We start from the raw sequence: 21,072 nt of genomic DNA on the forward strand, positions 1-21,072 counted from the left end.
GCCTACACGTTTACTTTATTTTGTTTATTAGTGTACAGGCCTATAAGTATTTATGGATATCATGTATGATCTGTTATTTATTGATTTTAAATGTGAAAAATATCGGCAATTAAATGATTAATAATTACTACATAATGTAAAATAAAATCTTATTTTCTTATAAATAAAGTATAAATAATCAAATATAATTTTGTTCTTGATTCAATTGAGAGAATTGAAAAAAAAATTATTAAGACAGTTATAACATTATAGCATTGAGTTTTGGAACAAATTTGATGGATGAGAAAAAAAGCAGTCTGGTGCAAGATTCGTCAAAATCGAGTATTGAGTATTTTTACGTCAGCAATTACGTCAAAGTTTATGTCACACATCATAACGGCTTTAATTTATGCTATAATTTATAATACGTCCTTCATTTATGGTTTGTGTCTTAAAAGAAGAAGAAAAGAAGAATATTATTTCGGCCGTACTTTTGAATAGACGTAATATGCCTACGTACGTAGGCACATGCAAGCAAAATCGCTGGACTGCAGCACCCACAAGCTTCTTGAGAACGCAACTAACGCATTCTGTAGCTTTTCTTTAACACCTGGCTATAGAATTAAATTGTCGTCCAATCAGAATACAGACCGTTGTTACGTCAGGTATTCCCATTTTTTATTTGAAAATACGTGTCAATGCACAGCAACTCATACATTACTCAATTGATCGACTTTAACAATATTACTTTGCTCATGTTTGGAGGATAGTTGAAATAAATAAAGGTATTAATGGCAAAACTAAGCAATCAACTGTAAAAAATTGAATAATAATTAATATAATATATTATCTATCAGCTAGAATGTCCATAAGCATCGGAAACACAGGGCTAATTGTTGGATAGAGATTACGCGCGATGCCAGCCGACAAAGCTTTTGGTTTGATCACTCTACTTCGCAATGTTTACGTAGGTTTAGTAGGCCTAAGTCTTAACGTAACGCGAAATAATAACGTTGTGTAATCTGATTAGAATTGAACTGAAAATTGAATGATAAATGACGTCATTGATACGATGCTTTCAAAGAAGATTAATCGGCTTTACTACTGGTTTGCAAGGTAAATCATTGGAATTAATAATCATGGAGGAAAGTTTCCGTTTCAAGTATCTGACGATGACGCAGCTTAACCGGTTCTAACGCCATTGTCCAGTTATCACTGTGATGCGAGTGATCTCACGGTTGGTCAGAGGTCAAGGTAAGTCATACGAAGACCTACTAGCACTTTTAATATAAATTATAATCATTTTATTTTCAAATAATAGGATGTGTTAGTTGGCTATAATAATAGTTTGGTTGAGAACTTAGAACTATTTGAAGTGTAACGACATTGTTTATTATAATTCCTGTGTTATTTAGACGCTTGGAACTTTTTTTCGGTACTTAGAAACCAAAAGTCATCATTACAGTTTTTTGTCTTGTTTCCGGTTCCCGCGTGTTGATTTTGTTATTTAACTTCTCTTAGTTTAATAAAATTATTGTAATTTATATTATGAACTTAAAAAGAATTAAATGTTTTTTTAAAATTTTTTGAAAAATTAATATTCATAACAAAATCTTATTCATAACGGGAACTTGTTCACAAACATGAACTTATTCTTAAAAATGAATTTGTTCAAAAATGATATTTTTTTAACATAAACTTGTAAATGTATGTTGCAACAACTTAGAGAAAATTAAAAATAAAACTATTATCCTTGGATTCGTACAATATAAGTGAGCTTAATCAACTAAATGTTACCGTACTATCACAAAAAACAATAAAATATAAATAATCTGATCATTGATGTGCTGATTTACTTCATTAGAAAGCTCTTTAAATATTACAAACACATTTTAAAAGATAAATACAAAAGCGATCTTTCAACTAAACTGTCTGTTTTCAATGTCTTTGTATACACCAACACGAACTTGACTCAAAATATATAAATCCACACGACTTTCAAAATAAAATATACACATACAGACGGATTTAAAAATTACAAATAAAACTACCGGGCCTACGTAAACGTTGACCGTATAGTAATATAAATTAATTCATAATTCATAAAGCTATGGCTTTAATGGATTTATGGTTTTATTGGGAAAAAAAGTGAAGGTCAATATTAATACCTATCCAAGAAAACAAATACAGATTGGTTATAACAAAAGTCATCGTTATTGTTGAGTTGATATTTCTAAATCTTTTATTCTAATCAGTTATTTGCCATTGGAATAAAGTCAATTGGATTGGATTGTTAGGCCTATGTGAAATAAATTCGGTTAGTATTAAAACGTAGTTACTAGTTCGGTTGTTTTTAAATTTATCTTATGCATCATACTATAAGAAGGTTTCGGATAAGCTTACATCATTATACGTTTCGGAACTGTACACAAGGAATACTCTTTACACTTTAACTTTAGTAGGCTAAATGAGCCTGAGTGTGTTTCAGTCACAAGCAAGTATTATACGGAAGGCAGACTGAAATTGATTCAATATACTATCAACAAAAGCTAAGGCATATTTTAGGTTAGTACTATTTGTTTATATAGGGCCTACTTTTTGTTAGAAAATAAAGGTAGGCCTAGAAAACTAAGTAGTCTAAGTGGTCAGGTTCACAACCAGATCGATTCAATATTAATGTGAGAATTGTTCTTACAGTACGCTGACAATTCAGTTATTTTAAGTACACTTTCTGGAAAAAGAGAACCTACATATGTGTCTAGTCTATACCTATGTCTGTAGAAAGAATCAATCTATCACTTCTTTATTATCATCGTCTACGTTCAATAGAGGCTTAATATAGATAACGTGTTAACATTGACGTAATAAAATCATGTTTTTCATGAAAAATGCATACAAATAGGATCCAGAGTACCGAACAGACCATTATTACACTGGGATTAATGAAGTGAAAAACATCAACATACCACACTTAAAAAACAATCTTATAAACGAGATTAACGTAGGCGAATATATTTAAATAATCAATTATAAAGATAAGGAATCGTTATTGCTATGCAGCATTACTTAGTTTTAAATTTTTTTTCCAGTTTTTTTTAATAGAGAAGAGAGTAATTACTTATTTTGTCAGAAACTCATTTTTAGATTGGCGTGGCTTAAAAATTTGCTATTACTTTTTGATGACTTGTTTTATTAATTGACAGTAAACGTGCACGAACTCGTGTATTTTTAACGGTACGTTTATATAAACATTTATTCTTTTCACCAGACGTGAGCAAGTAAAATGCACCTTAAGATTCTCGTAATTTTTACTGCGTTGATGTTTTCAAATGTTTTCATGATAGAAGAATCACGAGGTAAACTAGAGTAACTATTTTGTTGTTTTTTTTAATTGAATAACTTATTCCTACGTATTCGTTCAATTATCTATTCGAATTTTCCTTTATTTAACATTTTGCAGCAATCATGAGATGAATTCTAACTGACTATCCGTAGTCAGTGGAAACTTTAGGTGTACATAAAACTATTAAAACATGTTACTATGTTACTGTAATATTTGTTTGTTTAATTCTTTTAAGTAATGTAGATTTTAACTTTTCAACTTTCTAGAGTACTATTTTATATCATTTCCGATGTAAAATGTACCATTTACGTAATGTAATGTAATTTAGCATTCTTCAAAACACAAGAAATTATACGACTTCTTCTAATTAACTCTTGCTATGTTGCTTTCTAAGATTTTGAAACATTATTCATCTTTTTAACATTATGGTAATTATAATCTATAGTTTCAAATGACTTCATCTCCATGTGCTACGTAACATCATGGGCACAATACCGAGCAGGAATCGGAGCTTTTACTATTGACAACATCGACCCAGCTCTTTGTACTCATGTGATCTATGCCTTTGCAACTGTTGACGATAACTTGCACATAGCCGCAGCAGAGTGGAACGACATGTCCACAACATGGTCTGTGGGAAACTACGAGAAGCTTCAACAGCTGAAAGACATAAACCCACATCTGCGTACCATATTGAGTGTTGGGGGATACGCTCTGGGGACAAAGAAGTTCACACAGCTATCTTCAAATGAAGAACTACGGGCAGATTTCATCCAGCATTCTGTGACGTTTTTAAGAGATAATAGATTCGATGGTCTTCAGATTGATTGGACATATCCAACATTTGGAGACAGTCCTCCTGAAGATCGACAGCGATATACTTTGTTATTGGAGGTATGTGATGTTTTTATGTATTATCTCCAGTTATGTTGTTACTCAAAATAAAACTAAAAATATCTAGAGAAACTATACCGTACTTTACAATAGTCATACAATACGTTTTTGTATTTTGAAGAAGTAAGTTAATCTTTTTTTTGTTAGAAGAATGTCATATTTGGATTTTTTTATAACGTGTTGCAAATCTATTATTTGTTTCTTCTCTTCCGCCACTTAAGTAGAAGTACTAAGCATACAAAATACCTCCATTAACAAACAAAAAATAAACATACTCCAATTAATTGTTGTTTATTATATTATTATTATAACAAAATTCAGGTCAACGAGCCTCGAAATATCTAATAATTACAAATGCATTTGCCAATAATTTCAATTTTAAAAAGTGGAAATTCTTTGCAATGTCCATAGCATACTCAACACCATTAACTATATTGTTCATAATCCAATTTTAGTTAGTTTTATACTTTGTTATTTAAAGATATTCAGTGCATATATTGGTTTTTAGCATGTTAGTGTTTAAAGTAAATTCATTATTATTATACGAATCAATTACAGTTTTTCCTGTAATCAGTGGTAGTAAGATAGGTTGGTCAACTCTGGCATAACTGTATCGCTTATCCACCAGTAAATTGATATACATGTAAAGTCATGAATATAATAATTATTAATTACTGCTTTCCGGGAATGAAAAGTAGGAAAACGGTTTAGTCAACTCTGACGTAATTGTATCGTGTATTCGGTGATATAAAAAATTAATCGTTCTGTGCTTTATAATGTACTGAGTTTTTGACCGTTTATAGAGTGTAGCCATTATTTTTACTGGTAGGCTTACTAACGATGTATTAAAAAATATTACTATTTGTCCAATCACACTTCATTTTTTATATTGTATGATGAAATCTAATTATTATAAGTAGGCCTAGACATCACGATTGCCGCCATTAATAGAATAATGGAGATGGTTGTAACACAAGCTTAAATTTAGGTCTTATATACAATGTATAAAAAAACACAACGTAGTGACTTTTTTCAAAACATTGATACGAAATTTAGGGGGAAAAGAAAGAAATATTACAATTATTTTATTTGTAAAATGTGAAACTTTGTCATTGGTGGAACATAGGAGTTTCATAGAATGAATGCAAATGCACGGATAGATGGTTTAATCAGTGAGCATAAATATATAACAAATGGGTTAAATAATAAATGAATATTAAAAATGGGAAAAGTGGTGGAACGGTGGCGCAGTGGGGCACATTGGCCTCGCAATGTTACAGCTTTCAACAAGATCCACTTTGTTTCTCGTCACCCAGGGGACAAAAATACTACCGGTAAATATATAGCTTGTTTTGACATTTTTCAAAACAATAGGCCCTACATTTTAACTAACCAACGATAGGCTTACAAGTAATGAAATCGTTTCTCTCGCGATTTTTTGTATCACTATCATGCCTAGCCCAGCTAAGAAACACCGGGCTAGGCATAGGCCCATGTTATTATTATTATTATATGTGTTATAAAATAACTAATGAATGTTTTGAATTCGTTAAATACAGAGAATATTGTATTGGTTGGTTGACTGTTCGATTTAACTAAGCTCTGCCTCGCTAGATCTGCCAATCTTTCAAATCATGAAATGCTACTCTTCATTATGATGTGTTGGCCTTACTATTCAACAACATTTTTAATAGATAGCTTATTGGATATAAATTAATAGGCCTTTTATCTATATTTACGATAGTGATAATACAGTAACAGTGAAATTAAAAATGATGATAATAATAGAATAACACCGTACTGTAGGTCAGTGCAGCAATTACCATATTTCAATCATTACTGCAGAAAAGTATTACTATTACACTTCCCTTGTTAGTGAAATATTTATGTCGTCATTAAAACTTTAATCTTTAAAAAATATGTATATCTCGATTGCTTCAAAATAATTAAATGTAACACACGAGAAAAATAATTATAACTTAGCGAAATTACCGTCAGTTAATGACAGCATTATTAGACTGTAATTAGACAAAAAGGAAATTTGAAATCATCTTGCCCTAGTTTGGCATTTATGATCGAGAGTAATGGAATGGAAAATTAAATGCATTTTGTTAGTAGAAGATAAAATTGCAGCTTTTTGGATTAAGCATGGGATTATTTTCCAATTAGATATGCCAATTTTCATTTGTTTTAATTGCAAAATTGTAGTCATTCATTATCATTGCGTCAGTTCCAACTCCACGTACAGAACCTGCTTGCTTCCATCAGAGAGGCCAAAGCAAGTACAGAGCGTCATTTTGCAGTGATTATCCGTTTAAATCCGATGAATTCCAATCCAATTATATTAGCCCAGTAGTATAATATGAATAGATTGAGTCCTATTTGAATCAATTGGAAATGTAACCGTTTATCGGTAACACACCTTAATATAATATTTGAAATATAAATTAGCTTCTTTAAGCATGTTTTCCTGAAACTAATGTTTTCGTAGAGGAAAAATTTACGCTTCACGCTTTTCGCAAAAAGTAGAAACTAACACCTACATACACTGCCGTTTGCGATTTTCACGAATATATCCGCCTAGCGGAAAACAAACTATCGATGAAGATCCAACAATGTCAAAATATAATCCATGTTTAACTGGGAATTACTCAAATTATTCCGGTAAGTTAGGGTTTACTCCTCTAATCACAAGTTGTATAATTTGTATTTTAGAGCCGTTGATTACTTGACAGTTCGTGCGTATGATTTGAACAATCCGGATGAGCCGTACACTCAACATCATTCACCGCTTTACCCCTCTCCTGATGGTAGCAGTGAACATGAATCAACGGTAATGACTTTGTATTTACATTAATTGTTTCATAACACTTTAACTAATGCATAACACGTCCTTTAAATTAAAATAATTGATAGTAAAATTGGTTCTTGAATATGATTGTGCAGAATCTCTTTAAAACAGTCACTTCTCGTTTTAATAGAGGCCTAATGATGGTATTATTATAATACTACTTTTGTTTTGTCTTTCGTGGGAATAACCCACCTTTATTATTTCTACTCTTTTTTTTCATTACTTCTTACAAATAAGTTGACACCATTAATAAGAATGTGTTAAAATGGTAAAAGGTCTAAATTCTGCAATTAGTAGCACACAGAAATACATACCATGATTTTAAACAATGCATTAAAATAATGTTTTATACAAAAAAAAAAAAAAAAATTAGCTTATCAACGATACAAATGATAACCATATAAAAAATTATTTAAAAAAAAAACAAAAAAACATATATTAATTGAAATACAATAGATCAAAACAAACTATAGAAAAGATCAATCAATTAATTAAAGTATACGAGACCATTGATCTCGGCTTTAGTTAAATGACATGAATATTCATTATTATCAGTAATTTAATATTCTGGTATTTTATTGCAGTATCTCTATACATTATCACTAATAATGAATGTAAGTTATATCAATAGTATATAGAAGTATACTTAATAAAAATAACAAAATTCATATTTTCAAAATAATTAGCTTTAATTTAATATTTTCAGGAGTCTGTTATAGGATTTTGGATTAATGGAGGCGCTCTTTACTCCAAAGTCGTACTTGGGATTACTAGTTTTGCTCGAACATTCACGTTATCCGCCTATAATGAGTCATATGTTGGTGCGCCAATAATTGGCAAGGGTACCGCAGGACCGATTGTAAACGAGCCGGGATTATTGTCATACTATGAAGTACGTATATTTAAAAAAGAACCTTTCTTTCATCCCTTCTCTCTTTCTTGTTTTGCACTTTATTAGCCGGTAGGGGGCGGTCTATATCCGGTTGTGGTGGAGTACACAAATACCTGCAAAACCCTCTCTGCTGAGGCATCGTCTAATTGTGGCTATATCATGCATAAATGCACACAATGTTACGATTACATGTTAACACATTATGAAAAACATTACTTTAGTTAATTATTAGTTAATTGTATGTTGTTTGATAGTAAATATCAGTAAATTTGTACTAACTTTTTCAGGCATATAACTTTTAAAAGACTTTTTCGACCAGCGGATTAGTCCAGACTACGGAGATATAAAATTAGACACGTCTATGTTCACCACATCATGATTTAAAATCGAGGATCAACTAATGAAGGCATTCTATTATTATTTTATTATTCTATTTTTCCCCTTATTAGGTATGTCTGCTTAACGATAGCAACATATATTTTGATGACGAGCAGGAAGCTACTTATGCAGTTTCGGAAGATCAGTGGATCTCGTTTGATGACCCCAAGAGTATTCGAAATAAGGTATACTAAAACTTACTTGATGCAATTTTAGAATCTTGTATCTGTACATCCTATTTTATACTAATGCCACTGTATTTCAATGAACTAGGTCGAATGGGTAAAGAAGAACGGATTTGCTGGAATTGCTATTTGGTCCATGGCCTTGGATGATTTTAGTGGAAGTTCTTGCCAAGAGGGCAAATCACCTATAATACGCACAGCAGTGGACACACTCTTAACAGGTATTGATTGGCCTGGATTCGATATTTTGTTTTCTTAATATATAACTATATTCATTAATTTATTCGTTTGATTAGACCTGCTATTGTTATAATTCCAGTGTTGGGTTGAGATATTCCACTTTTCAATGCCAGATTTATCATAGAAAAATAAATTATATATTCTGGTTTTCTTCTGGCATATTTCCAAGAGACTGCTTGTCTCATAATAGTATAAACGTTTCGATCATGTCTCAATCATCAGCATATTGTGTAGGCCTATCAGTATATTACTATTTTATTTTTGTAAATTATATATGTAATCTACAGGTTCCTTAATTCTCCGAGATGGCTATTCTAAACGTGAAGGGAATATTTTAATTCGTCAAAACAGAACACAAGGCTACATTTGCGACAAAGAATGGACACAAAAAGATGCAGATGTGGCCTGTCGACAGCTTGGTTATACAGGGTCCATGGCTGTGGAAAGCATTCCAAGTTTCAGTATGCCATTGGGATTTCGTCATCCAGTTCTTATGCAAGACATTGAATGTGACGGTACAGAAAAACGACTTGATGAATGTACATGGTCGCTACCAACTAATGACAGCTGTCAGCCTGTATCTGTTCACTGCAATGGTAAGTTGATTAAAAATAATCTTAAAATAATATTTCCTATGGCCGAAGGGAGAAAACCTTTGATAACTAAACAATTTATTAATAACTATCCTCTTACCCCAATAATCTCTCGCAACTGTTAAAAGAAACACCCAATAATGTCGATGGGTTCAAGCTGAAATTCATACAAGTCAACGTACAGAATTGACTTGCAGATAACCTATTTGATCTATGGGATTTTTAGAGAAAGTCTTGGAAAACAAATTGTCACAACTGATTACTTGCCCAATACCAATGTCCCATTAATAGGCCATCAAATTTGACATTATTAAATACATGAGAATATTTCCAACGGTTTTGTGAATTCATTTTTTGTTGGTAGGCCTAATATGCATCTCATATGAGAGAGGAATGAATATGCTGTATGTAAAAATAGGTAGTTCTGAATCATATAAAGCAGTTTTTTTTTATTCAATATATATTACACAGAGGTGCCTCACAAGGTGGAACCACCTTAGCTTCAAGGCGCCTCAGATAAGAAGTACAACTTTTTAAAACAAAAAACACAAACATCAATCAAATCTTCCAAAATTAACAAAAAATTGTTGTACATAATAAAACAATAAAGTATTTTCACAAATACTGTATTGTACTGTAATTGTATTATTATAGGAGATGTTAGACTCCAAGAAGAAGATGGCGATTATCCAATTTTAGAAATATACTTGAATAATGATTGGCTGACCGTCTGCTCATCTCAATGGACTAGTGTTAACGCAGACGTTGTTTGCAAGATGCTTGGATACCTAGGCTCTGTTCCAGACGACTGCTGCTCGTCGAAACCGGCAACTGACAATACACACTATGTGACTGATGTTATATGTGACGGCAGTGAGGACAATATAAAGAAATGTTCATACTTCATATCTGACTCTTGTGTTAGCAATGAGGTGGTCGGAATTAATTGTATCAAAAGTAGGAGCATTAGAATGTTTTGTTATATATAAATGAAAAATAATTATTGTAATTATTTCGAATATTTCATAATGTAGAAATTTAACCTAGCGTCTGGCTTAGCAGTTAATCTAGTGATTAATAGCCATAGTGTCGGTAAAACGAGTTTACTTGGATAAGGACTACAAACCGTAGGTCCAGTGTACACTAAATGGTCTCACTTTTAAGAACCTAGTATACTGAGTAGGGCTTTGCTGCCCGGTGTTCCAGTCCACACACTGTCTTAAGTAGGCATATTATTCCGTGATAATCAGTATGTTGATCGTGGAACGATGACAATGAATGGTTGAGTATATAATTTCTCTTACATTTGCAGATAGATGTGGGGATCGATGGATATATATCGGAGGAAGGTGCGTTTTTATTTCGTCCCGCTTAGATGGCCTAATTCCATTAAACTGGACACAATCTAGAGATTATTGCAATGACATTGATGCCGAATTGATAACGATAAGAGATGATTCTGAGTTGGAGGAACTTAACAATCAATTTGTTTACGTTTGGATTGGACTTAATGATGACGTGAGTATATCTTTACCCATGATGCAAGTTCATCAAATGTTGTTGTAGCTCATCTTTAGGTTGTCTATAACTGTACCTTATATAAAGTTTCAAGTTAATATTGCATTTATGTTTCTGAAATGAAGGACTTCTGCCTAAATTAGGTATATGTGTGGTATCGTTATGCTATGATTCAGATGTAGGTATACTTACCCATGCAATTTCATCAAAGAATGGATTGGATTAAGGTGTTTCAAACGTTTGAATTGCGCATGTGTAGGCTTTTAAGTAATGTTTATAACCAGAAATCGGTAATAAAAAAAAATGTTTCAACTCATGACTTGTCTGCTCAATCGACTATCGACATGCATATAATATGTTTAAGGTTGAAGAAGGTGTCTATAAATGGGAAGATGGAAGTTCCAAGTCTTACAGTAACTGGCTTCAAGGAGAACCCAACAATTTAGGTATGTTTATCTTATCTTTTAATTGATTCAAGTGGTTGAACGGTTAAGCAAGGTGTTGCATGATGTGTCATCCACGCCTGTGCGTAATCAGCCCAGTCTTAGGCAATATTGAAAAGATACTTGCAATATTGACCATTTTTAATTTGTAAACTTCTTTCCAAACAAATATTATTATATTTGGCTTAATAATTTTATTGTTGAAACAGGATGTAACCGAAATTGTTTGGACGCAAATTGCGTTGTCCTGGAGAGAACTAAAGGATTCTGGGTAGATGAAAAATGTTCAAGAAAGCATCTGTTTCTATGTGAACGTATGGGTGAGTTTTATAACGCGTATAAATTTGTTATTTGTTGGCCGATCTTACGCTTTGGAACGAAATGTAGATGAAGCAAACGGAGATTGCATGCAAAATATTTATCGGCGCATGCGTACACCACATGTTCATTATACACCATTTCTTTTTTATTATCGGAACGGTATTTGGTCGTTAAGACATTATTGAATTTTCTTTCGGGAATTTATTATATTTACACTACATCTAGTCTATCTCCAAACCTATGAATCGTTAGAATTTGAATAATGTCTGCATTGCCACACAGGTACTTATTAGTACACAATGATTATTAATTTATTTTTAATGCTTTATCCAGGTACTCTACAGAGAATGTTGAATAATATATATATATTATGCATAAACAAACGATTTGCGTTTATGTTACCAGGGTAAGAAACCTTAGCCTGAATTAGAAGATAATTATTTTTTGTATTATGCTATGAGCCACATATTCTGCACATGCTGAAATTGCAACTGACTATGATACATAACATAGGCATCATGGATGGAATAAAAAATTGTATTACATACATATTTTTTTTCATTTACTATTTTGTGATAGAGTTAAAAATCAACATGTCTAAAAATGCTCCTCCTGCTCCTCCGTGTCCACCTATGTGGAGAAAATACAACGGTTCCTGCTTTGTGCTGTCAAGAACACAATTATCATGGCAAGAGGCAAGACAGTATTGCAACAACCGAAATGCATCTTTAGCCACTATCGGTAATTCTGATGAACAAGATTGGCTGGCAGAAATGTTGAAGTTAAAGGAAAATGACAACTACTGGACAGCAATTAATGATATCGTAGGTTGTACTAGTGCTTCCTCTGAATAATTTCCTCTCCTTAATTTTGAACCACTAAATTAAAGCTTGAACTTAAAGAAATATTACAACCAACTGGACATCCAGTTCAGACGTAAGTTTTGACTTAGGCCTACGGCTAATTCTATTTACTGCATTATTTAGTTACGTATTTACGTTACATTTTAAAGGAAGAAGAAGGAGTATATAGAGGAACAGATGGTATTTCTGCTGAATACCTGAAGTGGGACATTGATCAACCGAATAATAAGGGTAAATATAATATCGTAATTCGTACCATAGATCAGTGAAAGCAATTGATGGTGATTTTTTCAGAATTGTATATGTACAGTGTTCTGCATTCTAAAAAATGATTATTGTGTGCGTAGCGATTTCAAAATCTCTAATTATTCTGAATAGTTCAACACAAACTATATTTATAATTTTAGGAGATTGTATAACCTTTACACCCAGGGTAGGAGGAGTTATGCACGACAGAGATTGTGCTAAAATTCAACCATGGCTCTGTGAACAGTCAGGTATAATATTTAATATATTATGTAGGCTTATAAGCGTTTATATAGAATACATAACTTTTTTCATTAACATTAGTATGTTAAGAACATATGAAATATCATTTCCAGGAAGTTTATGATGTTTTTGTGGTCCGTTTCTTTCAGACTAATTACTAGATATTGACAATCAATAAGTATAAGTTATTTAAATTTCAGTGTTTTATACGCGTATAAACGATGGTGCTACATATATGTCAACATCGAACACTGCTGTGATAGTTGCTTCTACATGTTCTGCTGTACTAGTATTAGTAGTGATATTTGCTGTCTTAATTGTCCTACGACGACGGCGCAGGCGATCAGTGTTAAAGTCACTACCTTACAAAAGTAATGTTCGTCCAGCGTCACGTAAGTTTTTTTTTGTGAAAATCACATGAGAAAAAAATGATGTGATGACATCAAAGACAACAGTGATATAAATAAAGATTAGGACAGTGATGACAGAGACGAGAAGAAGATAATAGACTGCTGTCAGTGATAACAACATGTACAGTGATGGCAACAAGGACAACAATTGTGATAGCAGATGACAATAAAGGTGACGACAAAGACTAAATGATAACAATGATACAAGTAAGTGACGACCGTGATGACACAAAGAAGATAGTGTTTTCAAAGACGTGAACGAGACAACAAACGACTGACAGTGATGAAAACAAAGACATCCAAGAAAATATGTTGATGTTTTATATAATGCTGATGGTAACTGAATACATTTTTTTTTTAAAATGCAGACGACTATTTACCTCAACCAATTGTGGAACCAGCTGAAGAATTCAAGAATATGGAAATTCCACGAAATAGAATTACAACAAAGGACAGAATCGGAGGTGGTCAATTTGGCAAAGTTCTGCTGGGACATGTTGCTAGTATAGACGGCAGTGGCGAGACTATAAAAGTAGCAATTAAATGTTTACGAGGTAACTATGTGATATTGACTTAAGATATTTTATTTAAATAATATTAATATGCACGCTAATTTGTTTTATAAACATGGCAAGAGGAGTGTCTACTAGAGCGAGATTCCACAATGGTAATGGAATTTTTTTTTATTGTTCACACAAAATCAAAATGCATATCAATCCATTGAAAAGTTTACAAGAGTATAATGTGAGAAAATGGAAGCAGCATCTGTTGCACTGCTGCACCATTAACATTAAAAAGTCGAAGACTTAATTATAGGCTGTTAAGTAATATTACTTTTAGTGCTATTAGTAATATTCCACGAAAACATGGACATATTTTTTGGAAATTTCTGAAAATCTTCGTTCCAGTTTTTTTCCACAGTAGTCTATACCGTCCCCGTAGTTTTAGTGTTTAATATGTATTACTAATAATAATATTTGTGTTGTAGATCACACATCGAATAAAGAAGACTTTTTGGACGAAATTCGGTTATTAATCGAACTAGGAAAGCATAAAAACATCATATCTTTGGTGGGATGTGTTACAATAAGTCAGCCAAACATGGCACTGTTTGAGTTCATGCAGTATGGAGACCTATTACAATTTCTTCGCAAGGCTCGCCAGGTTAGTAAGCATGGCGTGTTCGACGTAGGCATATGGCCAAGGATTACCGATATTAATTTAACCACTGTCAGTTAGGTGGTTAATCCTCTGACACAAGAGCTATTTTGTGAACCAGTAACACCAGTTACACACTAATCGTTCCGATTGATTGACTAGGCAAACCGTATCCACTTGGCCTATGGTTTTTATTTATTTTTTTTCGAGAAGACTTGTTCAACCACAAGATCTAGGAGAGATTCGAACACATGTATGTACTGTAAACGGCGCCCCTAACCGCTCGGCCAAGCCAGTTAATGTGTTAAGCTAGTGTTTGGATATTTATTCATAGTTTACTTGATTATCTAAACTAGTTGTTACCGATGGGTTTTCAAAGCATATTGATTTAAAACGTATTATAGTAAAACGGCTATTCTTGTTCTACAGGTCAAAGAGGGAGGTGAAGCCGATGACCCTATATATGCTGTTTCACTTCTCGATCAATTGAACATTGCAAGACAGATAGCAAATGGAATGGTAAAGTTAATTGGACATATTACTTGGTCTCTACCTATATAATATATACACGCTATTTTCTCTATCGAAATTGTCTGCTAACATACAAGTTTTCTTCATTTATTACACCTGCAGGATTTTGTTTCTTCTCTGAAATATTACCATGGTGATTTGGCAGCAAGGAATGTTCTCGTTGGTGAAAACTTGAACGTAAAGATTTGTGATTTTGGATTAGCCGCTGATATATACCAAAAAGGATACGATCGTATGGCACCAGAGCAAAAGCGACCGTTCAAGTGGTCTAGCCTAGAGACTTTGACAGAGGGTATATGCACCATTAAAAGTGACGTGTAAGGATGTATTCTTTTTGGTTGGATAATGATTTGGTGGAACTATCAACGTGGTTGTTTGGCCATTTTCTGTTTTTCTAATACATCATTTTATAAATACAATAATTTGGTTATCATTTTGTTCTATATCAGGTGGTCATACGGAGTTGTTCTTTACGAAGTGTTTACACTTGGAGCTGTTCCTTACCCTCACATTAATGCGAATACACTTCTTGACCAATTAAAGGCGGGTACTCGACTCACACAACCTAAGGATTGTCCGGATGATGTGTAAGTTAATCTTGTATTTTGTTAAATTTAAGACGATTAGGAAGTGAATTGAGTGAAATTATTTGCTGTATCTTTCTTGTACAAACGCCATTTAAGATTGTGCAAAGTTTACTTTCAAAAATGCAATGTTCTTTCCCAGGCTAAACCATTTATTATAAAATAAGGTATAAACGGAAGAATTTTACCCCCGTAAGGAAAAACGGAAAGAAATGTATTTTGAACGTTGGCCTGTTGCGTTAGAGCTGGTTAACATCCCATTGAACTTTTATCGAAGTTAATTGTTAAATGAAATATTAGTACAGTATCTTATTTCTGTAGTATTACTTTTAATATGTGTGAAATATTTTTTCAAGTCAACTACTTAAGTTGAAATTAAATTTAGCTTGAAACAATTAACTTGAACTGGTCTCAATAAAGTTTTGTTTTTCAATTATGTTCCTCGTTAACAATAAGTAGCTAAATATTTGAATACAAACAATATAGAAATAAAAAGTTACATATATCAGCATACAGTATTACAATGTCTTAAGTTTTATCACTGGAAATCATGTGGTAATTTATATACCATATAATGGTGTACAAACATGAGTTTAATTAAAAGTTAAGATATACAGCAACTTTTTTGCCTATCCTCTTTGTACTGTACAGACATTAATTATCAAATGTATAGGTCTATGTGTTACATTTTCTTCAATCCAGATACTCATTGATGTCGTTATGCTGGCTGGAGAATTCTACTAGACGTCCATACTTCGATGAAATTTCAAACAAATTAAGCAATCTACTAGAAACACATCATCAACCTGAAGGCTATTTAGACTTCAATGCAACTGAATGTGAACTAAACAATGAAAATAGTTTAAGCATATCCGTGACGTCATTGTCAGACAAGACGAACACATCTATACGTTATGTTAATGATAAAATTAAAGCAAAATTTTTTAAGAATTAAATTTAATGGCGTACACTATATAATACTACTTACATTATTTGTAAAAAGTCTTTTAAATCATATTTTGGCAAAGAACCAGTTAAATGAAATGAGTCGATTTGTCTATAGAATTGTTTATCTTATATTTTGACAGAAATTGTTTCTCTCATCTGAATACATAATTAGCTTAATTGTGCGTTCGAAGGGGAAGAGACTGTTCTACACTAACACACTTTCGGTTACAAACTCAACATTTACCAAGAAATGTTTTCAGAGCCAGTGTAGACCAGTTATATCACAAAAGGCAATGAAATAGACGATTGCCTGCAAAGCAATGGTATCATCAACGGTTATTTTACTGACGGTTCAATGTATTTGTTTAACAAAAAAAAAGAGCAAAAAAAAATATTCTGAGTGCAATAAAAATTTTACTTTAATTTTATCTTATTTAATAATACTAATAATTATATAACAATATTTAGAAATACAATTTAAATACACTAGCTCAAGTATGTCTATTTACAATTGTATATTATCCTATTTTAAAATTATATAATCAATTTTCATAAGTATTTACTGTAAAAATGTCATTTTGACCAATTGCTATGTATATTTTTAATTTGCATAATACAATATTATATCAAATAAACAACGTGTTATTGTATAATGAAATTTGTGAGTGAAATAAATAAAACGCCCAGTGATTGAAATTCTTGGCAAAATGAGCACCATCCTTTTAATTTTTCACCTCGTACTAAAGATAACTCGAGATTTTATTATAAGCTCTTTGTGAAGTCACCAATAGGCTCTATAAGTATAATGGCAAAAAAAAACAGGATAAAAAAAAATATGAAAACGCTTTTGTGCAAACAAAGCAAGTACGATACTTAAATTGTATTTTACCAAGTAGTAATAATCAAGAATGAATATTCGCAACAACAATGCTTTTCCGAATTCCAATGACCTACTTCAATAGATTAGAAAACAATCATGTGAATTTACTTTGAGATTGTTTAAGCTCTTGTATTAACCTTAGAAAATCTTTAATACAATAACAAATCTATGATTATAATATTTACGAAGGTGACAACCATTCGGCATTTCTAGTGTTCTACAGTTTGTGTCTACTGTACGTGCTGACGGTTTTCAGTATGCGTAACATTGTGATTATGGTAATAGTCTCACTAGTGTTTGAGAATGTGGTAACTTCAGAAGAAAAAAGAAGTAAGTAACAATTTGGTAATTAATCCGAATAAAAACAAATAATAGTAGATACTGCTTTTTTAGTAAATGGTCGGAAAACATATACTTTCGAAAGGCTTACGTGAAAAATGGCACGTCCTAAACAACTGAACGAGTAGTCCAGCTAGCCACATAAGATAGGGATATTCCATTAAAATTTCAATGAACTCAACAAAATTTGTTTCCATTTCTAGTTTATAATGACCATGTGTCCATGTGTTACGTAATATCATGGGCACAGTATCGACCAGGAATCGGAGCTTTTACTGTTGATAACATCGATCCAACGCTTTGCACACACGTGATCTACGCCTTTGCAACTATTGACGATGACATGCACTTAGCAGCCTTGGAATGGAACGACTTGTCCAAAACATGGTTAGTCGGAAACTACGAGAGACTACATCAGCTTAAAAACATAAATCCGGATCTACAAATAATACTTAGTGTCGGTGGATTTTCATTCGGAACTGAACCATTTACAATGATGACGTCTAATGTAGAGGTGCGAGCTGAGTTTATCCGACATGCAGTGACTTTTCTGAGGGCCAATCAATTCGATGGATTACAGATTGATTGGCAGTATCCTACTTTTGGTACCAGTCCACCGGAAGATCGCCAAAGATACACATTTCTGCTTCAGGTAATGTTAGAGTCACATCTCATCTATGACTCTAACACAGAGTTTCACATTTTCACTCTAGTTGTGTATCATTCTTAAAGAGTATTAACAAAGTAGAATCTGATTCAAAACATAATTACCGTACTTCCACAATCCAACCTACCAACGTTGGTGCAAATTGTTTTTTTAGGATATTGTAGGTTGGTTTTGTGGAAGTTGATTATATTGTTAATTTTCTGTTGTAATTATTTCTCTTCTTGTTTTTGTGTGTATGATTTGTATATGGATGTACTATCCGAAATAAAGAAATGAATGAATGAATTATACAAAAAATACCAATGCTTTTCATATCACTGGGTTCTCGTATCAACTATATCTATCCGTCGGACACCGAAAATGGTCATACTGTATGTCACTTCCTATACCGTCGAAAAAGTAAACAGTTTTCATTGTGTTTGTCTAGTTTGTAAATATTTTTTATTTCTAATTTCAGGAACTTAAAGAAGCATTTCGTAAAGAGTCTGAACAACTAGAAAGAAAGCGGCTTTTTCTTATTGCGGCAGTTGCTGGAGACAAGTACTATGAAAAGGCATATGAGATTGATAAAGTTTCAAGGTAAACATAGTAGAGCTTTAAATCGCATTTTGCATGACTTCGTATAAGGAGTTGCTGTACACAATGTACAGTGTGGTCTGTGTCTAAATCATTGCCACTGTATAATAATATAACATCTTATGCTAATATTTTACAATACATGTAAATCCTAAATATAGTTATATATAAATTATAAGGTCCAGTCATTATTTTACTAATATTAGTCGTTATTCGGGATAATAATCCTTTGATACTTGACTTGACTTGACTTTGGTAATCATAGAAAAATTCATTTTGCATAGGATTTTTGATCAATAGTTTAGTCGATGGTGACATCGTACTATCAAAATAAAATTATTAATAATTATTATTTCCAGGGCTGTAGACTATTTAACCGTACGTGCGTTTTACCTATATGATCCAGACGAACGAAGAACTATACTTCACACACCACTTTATTCTAATCCGGGAGATTTGGACCACCATGAATCTACGGTATTTATTTTATTCTTTCGTTCGTTCAATCTATTATTTCAGAATATCTGGTCCGTGGAAAATTACTTAATTAAATGTAAATTAAAAATAAACTTCAATGACTGATTATGGTAATGAATATAATAGCAGCAATATTATTTAAGGAATCCGTAGTTGGATTGTGGACGAAAGGAGGAGCAAGTTACTCAAAAATTGTTGTTAGTGTATCAACATTTGCCGTAACGTTTACCCTATTGGACTCAACCGAATCCTACATCGGTGCGCCGACTATTGGTGATGGCAAACCTGGGTCATTCGTCAACCAACCTGGGTTATTGGCGTATTATGAGGTATTATGAGGTATTTTGGTAATTGATTGTAAAAATTTGTTTATTTTTTAAAGCCGTTGTTCACGCTTTCACAAGATATCATGAAGTGTACCTCTGTTTAGACCTCTGCAAACTTATATTTGATCTTCTTGTTAATCGTCAATGTTAAACGTTATGTTAAGAGGAAACAAATATGTAAGTTGTAATTTTAGAGAATTTATACAACTGCTCACACTATGCAAAAATGAAAAGGAAAAAGAAGAAGAAGTCATGGTTGTCTACGTTTGACATATCTACAATAAATAACAATCAGCTCACCAGTCATCAACGTAAGACATGATACCAGAAGTGGAAGAAGAAGGCCTAGTAAAAACAAAAAACATGTCTATAAGATTGTAAAGATATACTAACATAGACTTTAAAAATTTATCTCTAGTCATGTCCATTTGTCAACAACTACGACATTTATTATGATGAAGAACAGGTTGCATTTTATGCAGTTTTGGAAGATCAATGGATATCATTTGATCACTTTAGGAGTATCGAATTAAAGGTAAAAATTGTTCAAAAAGAATTACAACATTGTATGTCCACTTGATTATTGTGGTACCGTGCGATATTATCCTCTAGGGAAAGTAGTACAGAAATTACATATCACTTTAGTTGACAACTTTTCAACCGAGCACTAATAATAAATGAAACATGTACTCATTATTATTGCTTTGTTTTAAGATGGATTGGGTGAAACAGAATGGATTTGCTGGCGTTGCTATCTGGTCGATGCCTATGGATGATTTTAATGGTACGGCTTGTCTTGAAGGAAGAAATCCTCTGATCAATTCTGTAATTGATAACTTGAGGACAGGTTAGACTTCCGACTTTGTTCACCACTGTGTCATCTTAATTATCTAAATAAAACAACGTGTTGAATTTCCACTTTTGCATCAAATCACAGGTTAATTTTTTATTGAATATCTCGCATCATTGCAAGAGTAGAGAAGCCAGTTGAGGGGAAGTAGGAGGCCATGCCCAATTCCCTTCACCCACATCGTCGAGGAAGATGTTGACACATGTTTTCATTTGTTTATTCGACACAATCTGCATGCACAGTCACTATTTGTTTTGTTTTTTTACACATTTGAGTTCTATAGTCACACAAACAGTAACATTAACTATTTCAGCTATTACATATAAAATAATAATTT

General features: G+C 32.5%; 2 protein-coding genes across 2 annotated transcripts in view; one reads left to right on the forward strand and one right to left on the reverse strand.

Annotated features, from left to right (window-relative positions):
* Positions 1 to 12,062, reverse strand: part of LOC144847938 (pre-mRNA-splicing factor SYF2-like) — a 75,392-nt gene extending 63,330 nt beyond the window's left edge. The window contains exon 1 of the mRNA XM_078704537.1: positions 12,053 to 12,062. The gene's annotated coding sequence lies outside the window, so the exon portion shown is untranslated. The remainder of the gene's footprint in view (positions 1 to 12,052) is intronic.
* LOC144847933 (uncharacterized) lies at positions 3,912 to 17,235 on the forward strand. Its single transcript, XM_078704529.1, has 20 exons — positions 3,912 to 4,216; positions 6,932 to 7,049; positions 7,774 to 7,959; positions 8,409 to 8,522; positions 8,611 to 8,743; positions 9,050 to 9,358; positions 10,010 to 10,312; positions 10,668 to 10,873; positions 11,238 to 11,319; positions 11,526 to 11,636; positions 12,217 to 12,461; positions 12,650 to 12,731; positions 12,908 to 12,997; positions 13,190 to 13,381; positions 13,768 to 13,953; positions 14,388 to 14,563; positions 14,987 to 15,076; positions 15,191 to 15,405; positions 15,538 to 15,675; positions 16,375 to 17,235. The coding sequence occupies exons 1-20, from the start codon at positions 4,134 to 4,136 to the stop codon at positions 16,625 to 16,627; spliced, it is 3,312 nt and encodes a 1,103-aa protein (XP_078560655.1). The 5' UTR covers positions 3,912 to 4,133; the 3' UTR covers positions 16,628 to 17,235.
* Positions 17,236 to 21,072: the final 3,837 nt, after the last annotated feature.

This window comes from Antedon bifida, chromosome 7 (genome assembly GCF_963402885.1).
Source record: "Antedon bifida chromosome 7, ecAntBifi1.1, whole genome shotgun sequence".
NCBI lineage: Eukaryota > Metazoa > Echinodermata > Crinoidea > Comatulida > Antedonidae > Antedon > Antedon bifida.